Source organism: Bos mutus, chromosome 18 (assembly GCF_027580195.1).
Source record: "Bos mutus isolate GX-2022 chromosome 18, NWIPB_WYAK_1.1, whole genome shotgun sequence".
Classification (NCBI taxonomy): domain Eukaryota; kingdom Metazoa; phylum Chordata; class Mammalia; order Artiodactyla; family Bovidae; genus Bos; species Bos mutus.
This window is the reverse complement of record NC_091634.1, coordinates 3,865,422-3,874,950: the sequence shown is the minus strand read 5'-3', so window position 1 is coordinate 3,874,950 and position 9,529 is coordinate 3,865,422. Positions and strand designations below refer to the sequence as shown.

Below are 9,529 nucleotides of genomic sequence, written 5' to 3'. Positions count from 1 at the left end.
TACACTGCATCTCAATAAAGCTAGAGGAAAACAAAAAAAATAATTATTTCTCTTCATCATGATGAAAGGATCCACTTTATCTTTTATCATTCTCTTTTTTTCAAAGTCTACTTTGACAGTAATATAGCTACCCTACTTTCTTATGTAACTGTTTGCACAAGGTATCTGTTCTTTCCTTTTACTTCCAGCCTATTTGTGCAATGCTGGGCTGGAAGAATCACAAGCTGGAATCAAGATTGCCGGCAGAAATATCAATAAACTCAGATATGCAGACAACACCACCCTTATGGCAGAAAGTGAAGAGGAACTAAAAAGCGTCTTGATGAAAGTGAAAGGAGAATGAAAAAGTTGGCTTAAAGCTCATCATTCAGAAAACTAAGATCATGGCATCTGGTCCCATCACTTCATGGGAAATAGATGGGGAAACAGTGGAAACAGTGTCAGACTTTATTTTGGGGGGCTCCAAAATCACTACAGATGATGATTGCAGCCATGAAATTAAAAGACGCTTACTCCTTGGAAGGAAAGTTATGACCAACCTAGAAAGCATATTTAAAAGCAGAGACGTTACTTTGCCAACAAAGATCCATCTAGTCAAGACTATGGTTTTTCCAGTGGTCATGTATGGATGTGACAGTTGGACTGTGAAGAAGGCTGAGCACCGAAGAATTTATACTTTTGAACTGTGGTGCTGGAGAAGACTCTTGAGAGTCCCTTGGACTGCAAGGAGATCCAACCAGTCCATTCTAAAGGAGATCAGTCCTGGGTGTTCATTGGAAGGACTGATGCTGAAGCTGAAACTCCAATACTTTGGCCACCTCATGCGAAGAGTTGACTCATTGGAAAAGACCCTAATGCTGGGAAGGATTGAAGGCAGGATGAGAAGGGGACAACAGAGGATGAGATGGTTGGATGGCATCACCGACTCAATGGACATGAGTTTGGGTAGACTCCAGGAGGTGGTGATGGACAGGGAGGGCTGGCGTGCTGTGATTCATGGGGTCGCAAAGAGTCAGACATGACTGAGTAACTGAACTGAACTATTTGTGCCCTAATATTTAAAGTATAACACATACAACACATATTAATAGTTATCTGAGTTTCCTTCATATGGCGCAGTCTCTGTGTTCTTGCTGGAAGCAGGCATAAAGAAAATGTGCCATAAGATACGATCAACCTTATGTGCAGGTTTAATATTTTATTTCATCTTCTAGTTGCTGGTTAGATTGTTGTACTGTCTTTGTGAAAATTCATCATGCTGCACACTTAATGAAGCCTGCACTTTTTGTATGCATATTATGCTCTGAGAAGTTTACCTGAAGTTATACAATATTAAAGATATTTTGTCTTCTGCCGGGGCTCTAAGTGCATCCCACCTTCACAATCCATAGAGACTCAGAGTGCCCCTTGAACCAGAAGATCCTCAAGTACACGGAGAGATTCCAAACAGCCTCTATGTCCTGTGGTTAAGATTATTCACTGCTAGGAATATTTTCTTTCTTTTTACCATGATTGCTACTGCTGCTGCTAAGTCGCTTCAGTCATGTCCAACTCTGTGCAACCCCATAGATGGCAGCCCACCAGGCTCCCCCATCCCTGGGATTCTCCAGGCAAGAACTCTGGAGTGGGTTGCCATTTCCTTCTCCAATGCATGAAAGTGAAAAGTGAAAGTGAAGTCGCTCAGTTGTGTCCAACTCTTCACGACCTCATGGACTGCAGCCCACCAGGCTCCTCTGTCCATGGGATTTTCCAGGCAAGAGGACTAGAGAGGGGTGCCATTACCATGCTTGGTCATTTTTATTTAAAAAAAATTTTTATTGGAGTATAGTTGATGGATAATGTTGTGCTAGTTTCTGCTGTACAGCAAAGTGAGTCAGTTATATATATACATATATCCACATTTTTTAAAGATTCTTTTCCATTTCATCCATTTCAGAGTATTGACAAGAGTTTCCTGTGTTCTACAGTAGGTTCTTATTAGTCATCTATTTTTGTATGTATATGTACTACAGTATGTATATGTTCATCCCAATCTCCTAGCTTATCATTTCACCCCTTCCACCTCTAGTAACCACAAATTAGTTTTCCACATTTGTGACTCTATTTCTATTTTGTAAATAATTTCATTTATACCATTTGTTTAGGATCTTCATATAAGCAATATCATTCATATTTGTCTTTCTCTGACTGATTTATTTCACTCAGTATGACAATCTCTAGGTCTATACACATTGCTGCCAATGGCATTGTTTCATTGTTTTTAATAGCCGAGCAATATTCAATTGTATGTATGTACCACATCTTCTTTACCCATTCCTCTGCTGATGGACATTTAAGTTGCTTCCATGTCTTGGCTATTGTGAATAAGCACTAGGGATATCGTCATCAAGAGTCTGGGAGATGGAAGCTGGCGGCTGTTGATCACAGTTCTACCCTGAGCTGTATCGGATCCCATATCCAAAGTATATGACAAATCCTAGTAAAGAAATGAGATGATGATAAGGGAAAGTAGGCACTCTTCTCACTTACTAATGCCCAGTAGACGTCCTATTATGGCTTCTGACAAAGTTTGGGGCAGACATAGTAGGAAGAGGGTTGGGTTCAGTCGCTCAATAGTAGTTTTTAATCCCAGAAAACTACTTACCAATGGCATTAGAGATGCCAATTTGAGTCCAGGTCCAAGTGTTTATCTTTGTCATCAAGTAGACATTCATAAAGATGCTCACCAGTGGGAGGACAGGCACAGCAGGGACCTGTGGGCAAAGTCAGTCCATCCCTGAATGCACCCTGGGTATCTGAAACATGAGCCATACCCAACATGGGTGAGAAGACTCCAGTCTGATTCCAGCTGTGTGTTCAGTGCCTACTCAGATGGAGGATCTAAAACACTTAGCATGGATCAGCAAAAGATCCATTTGTTTTAGAAATTCCCCTTCTTCTCTGGTCCAGAAAAGAATGTTTAGATCTCAAAGCATGCAGACTTCATTCACTCAAGGTAGACACTTTGGGCACATAAAGTCACCTTACCCTGAACATAAGAGGAGTGGGGTCCTGGGGCTGCCTCCAGATGATGGCCGTGACCCCAGTGATGAGCAGCAGCAGCAGCACAGCCACTGTTGTGAGCACGGGATCTCCAGAGAACACCTGGCTGGGCCACTGGGCCAGGATCAGGCTCAGGATGAGCATCAGGAGAACTTAAGGTGGAGGAGAACAATTTCAACTCCAAAAGCCAAATAGATCAAGAGCTTGGATCATATCCCTCCCGAAACCGCCCACCTCAGGAAGGGCCATCATATCTCCAAGATTCCTCAACTGATAAAATATATGCTCCCAACCTATCTTGTCAATTTCAAAATACCACCAAAGTGAGATCCAACTGCTCACCAAGCAGGAAGGCACATCCATAGACAATCTGGCCAGATTTCTGGGTGGGGATGGTGCTGGGAGGGAACCACAGACTCTTTAGAATGTTTGAGGTTCCTGCTTCAGGTTCAGAGTCCAAAGGATTTCCTTCAAGTGTAGGCTCCATCTCAGTTTCTTCCTCTGTTTTCTCATTCTTGACAAAATTTTGACGTGGTTGGTACCTTAATTAAAGATATGAAGGCAATATTAATAGCAGCTCCTACTCATGGAACATCATACAGTCTAATTAAAATCTTTCTGGACTTCAGCCCAGCAGGACAATTATAAGGCAGCATGAAGGTAGAAGAAAATTACCTCCTCATCAATCCCCACAAGTCTAAAACCCTCAGCCAACATGTAGTGAATTCTCACCTGAGGATGAGAACAGAAAATGTCCCGAGGGTATAAGCAAGCAGGACCCCAATTATCATGAGTTCAACGATATCAAGGAGGTCGAAGAGTAATGCCATGACCCCTAGAATGAGGGCACGAACAAGGTGGGGAGGGAGTGAAAACCAGTATAAACATCCAAGGTAAGAAATTTGACCAGAAGGAGTGGGCTTTGTTTACTTACCTGCAAGAAATCCAGAAGCCGTTATGGCCATGACAGGGGTGCCTGTACGGGCGTGGATCTGGGCAAGATCCCAGAAAAGGAGCCTGTCATCCGCCATTTCACAGATCAACTGAGACATGACAAACATGGCACCCAGGAGGCTGGAAGGCAAAAAACATGTGAGAGGATGTAGAGAATCAGTACAGAGTGAGGCATCTCTTCCCTGTCTACATGTCGTAATGCATCTTGCTCTCTTGTGTCTCAATGCCAAGGGACAGGATACCCAAGAATCTGACAGTAGACAGGAGAAAACCATGATACTGACCTGTATAAAAGAGCACACAGGAAGACAACAGCCATGATATATCTGGCAGGGTCCCATCCAACATGGAGAAAAGCCTGTGGCAAAGGACTGTAAGGATGAATCTGGTAGTAGGGCACCATGAGGGTGAGTGCCGCTGAGAGACCAAAATACGTCAAAAAGCAGATGAAGGTGGAGATCACCATGCTCAAGGGGATGGAACGCTGAGGATTTCGGGCTTCTTTGCCTGCAGGATGGAAGGAAATACTGGATCAGAAAAGCATACTGGAATGAAATCAGAAAATCCTCTTTCCTTTTGCACCTCCAAAATCTGAGTTCACCTTCTACCAACTCCTATGCCCAGGGGCAGCCCAAACTGTGCCCACACCCCTGATGGGGCATGCCATGACCATGTTACCTGTAGTGACAATGACTCAAAACCAAAATATGCGTAGAAACATAGAGCTGCTCCTTGAAGAATCCCATCAAGGCCAAAGGGCACAAACCCTCCAGAACCCAGAGGCCCCAAGCTATGGTGAGAGAAGGAATGACGAAGAAGGTGGGTGAGGTGAGTTCAGCCACCTCTTCTGGATCCTCCCTCAAGACCACAAGTCCTGGGTTCCAGGATCCCCATTATCTGGATCCACCAGCCCAGCTCTCTTTAGTCCCCATCATGTTTCCAGCTCTACCCACAGCCCTCACTTCCACCCAAGTGCATTTCGATGGCCAAGAGTACCCTCCAGTCTTATAGATGTCACTGGATTCAGATGTGTTCGATCTGTAGTCCTCTTCTGTGAGCTGCCAGTTGTGCAGGTCTCCCTTAATGAAGCCAGAGATGATCATGAAGATTGGAACAAAAGCCTTCATGCCTGTGAACACTTTGATAACCAGGGATGACACACGAGCTTGTGGAATCAATACTCCTATGGTAAAGATGGAATATGAAACATCCAGAATAATCAAATCCATAGACACAGAAAGCAGACCAGTAGTTGCCAAGGGACTGGGTGGCAGAGGGTACCAAGGATGCTACTCAATGCCCACCAATGATTTTTCAAAACCTACAATGCACAGGACAGCCCCGCACACCAAGAATGATCCAGCCCAAATTGTCAGTGGTGCCAAGGATAGAAGCCGTGTATGTCCTCCTCTCCTGCCACCTTTGTTTCTAGTCCTAACCCCCCACATTCTGCCACCCAAGCCTTTCCCTCCCCAGCTTCTGCTCCACACCCCACTCTTCTCATCCTGTTTCTGTCCCCTTCTCACCAATCATCACCAGCACCAGGGCCAGAGCGACAAAGTCTGGGAACGTGGCCAGGAAAGAGGGCATATACGGAGAGAAAGTCCCCTCTAATGCCTGAGAGATGTGGTTCCCAATCAGGCTGTCAAGGCTGTAGCTCCAGACCTTAGCCACACAGACAGTGGCTGCATGGAGGAAGAAGAAGGCATATTCATTAACAAAATTAAGTACTCCTCTACCTAGTACCATGGGATATCTTAAAAAAAAAAAAAAAAAAAAAGACCAAATACTTAATCTCAAAGATTTTCTCTTTTTCAGGTGAGAAGAGCAGGCCCAGATAATTCACAAAGTAGGTCAACTACTCAGTATGCTAGGAGGAAATAAATATTATGCGAGGAAAGAACACAGTGAAATAGGAACAGAGGAACTACGAGATGAGGGTTGAAAATTCAAACATAGGGGTAAAGGAAAATCCTACAAGGACAACTGACCAAAGATTTCAATCTGTTGAGGGGATGAGCCTGGGGGATATGCCTCTCTCTTATCCAGGGAACTCCCTACATTTTCTTGTCCTTTGGGTTCTTGGTCCATCATTTAAGGCAAACAGGACAGAGCTGAGTAGAATGACATTGTGGGGTTTTCCTGCCATCATTACGCACTTCACTTCTGCAGGTTCAATAACTAAGTGCTCATGAAAGAGTGAAGACCCCAATCCTGTCACCCAGTTTCCAGATCTTAAGCCCACATTTTCCCACTCCCCATCCTCTTACCAATAAATAAGGTCAGAATGAGGTTCCAGCCAGTGATGAAGGCATACAGTTGTCCCATGGTGACATAGCTGTAGAGATACACAGAACCAGAACGTGGTACCTGGGCCCATAATTCGGCATAGCAGAGCCCAGACAACAGAGAAGACAGGGCAGCCACCAGGAAGGAGATGATGATAGCTGGTCCAGCTATGTATTTGGCCACTGCACCAGCCACAATGTAAATGCCAGCTCCCAGGCTTCTGCCCACACCCAAGATGACCAGGTCTAGAACGTCCAGATAAGTTGTGGGACTCTCAGGCTCCTCTATGGGCTCCAGCAGCCGCCTTTGGACCAACTTCCAACCAAACTGGTGAACATACTGATACAGCAGCCTCGACATAGTTGAGGAGGCTCAGACCTGCTGAGAAAGAAAGACACAAAGTCATCTAGAATGTCCATCCCTCCCTTGGCCCTGGGAGTCCAATTCCATGAAGCAATGGGGTGATGAGGGGCAGGTGATACAAGGACAAATGGGGCAAGTTCTGCATCTCTGAGTTTTGGTTTCTTCAAACATAAATAGGATTTTTCACATGTTTCAGTTATTGGAAAGTTTGCTTGAAGAGAAGTGAGGGGGAGCAAAATCCATTTCCCCAAAATATGCCACTTTGGCTCATGGATTTTGGGCTAAAGGCAATTTAGACACAGCAGACAAAGGAGGATTTCCTTGCCTCTCCCTTAACTGATTGAAATATTAATAATTCAGATGGGGGAGGTCTATACTAGGAAGAAAGCTATCACCAGATAAGTTTTCATCTCAGAAAGACTTGTCTGCACATTTGTTCACCAAGCATTTGCTCGTCCCATCTTCCTTGCATTGTCTTCCTTCCCCTCAAAGCCCCAGATCCCTACCCTCTTCTCCTTAGCTCAGAGTAGCCTCTGAGCCAGAACTGTCTAACTGTCTTGAGCCTCAGGGTTTTCATGGGGCTCCCAAACATAACAAACTAAATCTGTTAATCTGTCTCATGTCAATATAATTATTAGACCAGCCAAAGAATCTAAAAAGTAGAATGGTGGTTTTCCAGGGGCTGTGATGAAGGAGGAATTGGGAGTTATCATTAAATACAGACACAGTTTCAGTCTTACAAGATGAAAAGAATTCTGGAGATTGGTTGCAGAGCAATGTAAATATACCTAATTTTAGTGAACTATACACTTAAAGATGGTTAATGTGGTCAGTTCTGTTATGTGTATTTTGCCAGTATTTCTAAAATTGCTCCCAATGATAAATAATAGAGCCGACTTCACAGTTGCTGGATATAGAAAACTCAAAAGTGATTTAATATAAATCACCAAACAGGCTTCCCTCATGAATACCAAAATCCACAGATGCTCTAATTCCTTATAGTTGCCCCATGATACAGATGAGGAACCCACAGATACAGAGGACAGACAGTGTAGTGAAGACTGAAATCAGTGGTCCACATGTCACATCCACTATATAAGGGTGATTATTGGTTGTGTGTGTTAATCGCTCAGTTGAGTTCGATTCTCTGTGACCCCATAGACTGTAGCCCTCCAGGCTCCTCTATCCATGGAATTCTCCAGGCAACAATACTGGAGTAGGTTGCCATTCCCTTCTCCAGAATATCTTCCCAACCTGGGGATAAAACCCAGGGCTCCCACATTGCAGGCAGTTTCTTTACCATCTGAGCTATCAGGGAAGTCCAATTGTTGGTTGTACATGAGTCAAAAAAAGTCCTGTATCGTCAGGACATTGATCCAATCACCCCTCTCCCCCACACACCTCTTCTCACACAGACTTATATATCCCAGCTCCTGTTTTCATCTGGAAAACAGGTCTCTCCACCCTCAAGTTGGAGCTGGGCTGACCCTCTGCACTCTGGGGTTGCAGAGGTCTCTTTGGGAGGACGTGAACTCAGCACCCAGTCTCCTACAGAAGAGGGTGACCCAAGACTTACTGGATCCTTGGAGCAGAGCCTGGAGCACTGGGTCAGTCAGGGAGGCTGAGGGTAAGCCTTACCGGCCTGGAGCTGAGACATCTCCAGAACCAAAGCAGGGAGTCCTGAGCACAGAAGACAGTCCTCACCCCTGGGTTGTTGGGGTGGAGATGGGGCTGGGCGGCGGGGAGCATCTGCTGTGTTGCTATCAGCCCTGACTCCTCTGTGGTTACCCTCAGGGACTAGTTCCAAGATGATTTTTGTTGCAGTATAATATTCATAAAGTAAAATTTACTATTTTAACCATCTTTAAGTGTCCAGTTCAATCGCGTTAAGTACATTCACATTTTGTCCAACCAAATTCCAGGACTTTTTTTCATCTGGCAAAACTTAAACTCTACACCCATTCATCAACAATTCCCCCTTTCTCCTTTCCCAGTTCCTGGCAATCACCCTTCTGCTCTCTGTCTCTGTGAAACTGACCACTCCAGTGGAATCACAGAATATTTACTTAAGTGGAATCACAGAATATTTGTTAGTGTTTCCTGTCAGGCTTATATCACTTAGTAAAATGTCCACAAGGTTCCTCATGTTGTAGCATGTGTTAGAATTCCCTTCCTTTGTAACGATAAATAATACTCTATTGTTGGCACATATCACATTTGACTTACCCTTTCTTGGTCAATGGGCATTTGGCTTGCTTTCATGCTTTAGTTACTGTGAATAATGCTGCAGTGAACAGGTGTTTACAAATATATCTTCCAGAATGTGCTTTCAATTCTTTTGGATATATTCTCAGAAGTAGAATTTCTGGATCATAGGGTTCTAAGATTTTTATATGTTCATGATGGAGAAAAATGTTCACATATTGAGGAATGAGGAAGTCATTTTGGCTTATCCATGGTTCATCCTGAACTGTGTGTGAGCTAAGACAGCTTGTCCAACCCTCGCAGCTCATCTGCTTTAACCACTGAGGTAAAGAGCGTCTGTTTTGGAGATAAGGATGAGTAACTCCCTTCTCATGGCGTCCGTGTTAACGCTCCCTGAAAGATAAGGCTCCCTTCCCAGACACCAGGGAGCTGTTGCCTCGCTGTCTCTGTACTAAGTCTGTCTCTTTTGAAACCTTGAAGGAATGCACCCTGTCGTGTTGATGTGTGCGCTTTGTTTGGATGAGGTGTAAGACTGTGCTGGAAACCGGGCTTCAATGGAGCAGCTTCCCAGAGCTATAGGGACACTGTCTCCCTTGCTGTAGTCCTCAGTTTGGCTCAGATAAAACTCTTTCCTATTCCTATTACAGATAGTTTATTGATTATTTCTGGGGACACT

General features: G+C 44.3%; 1 protein-coding gene across 1 annotated transcript; it reads right to left on the bottom strand.

Moving 5' to 3' along the window:
• Positions 1–2,354: 2,354 nt before the first annotated feature.
• On the bottom strand, positions 2,355–6,645 carry LOC102267464 (cationic amino acid transporter 3). Its single transcript, XM_070388285.1, is given in 11 exon segments — positions 2,355–2,476; positions 2,645–2,753; positions 3,028–3,194; positions 3,385–3,584; positions 3,775–3,877; positions 3,977–4,116; positions 4,281–4,523; positions 4,685–4,786; positions 4,993–5,179; positions 5,523–5,681; positions 6,267–6,645. Coding segments are annotated over 11 exon segments (1,911 nt in total).
• Positions 6,646–9,529: the final 2,884 nt, after the last annotated feature.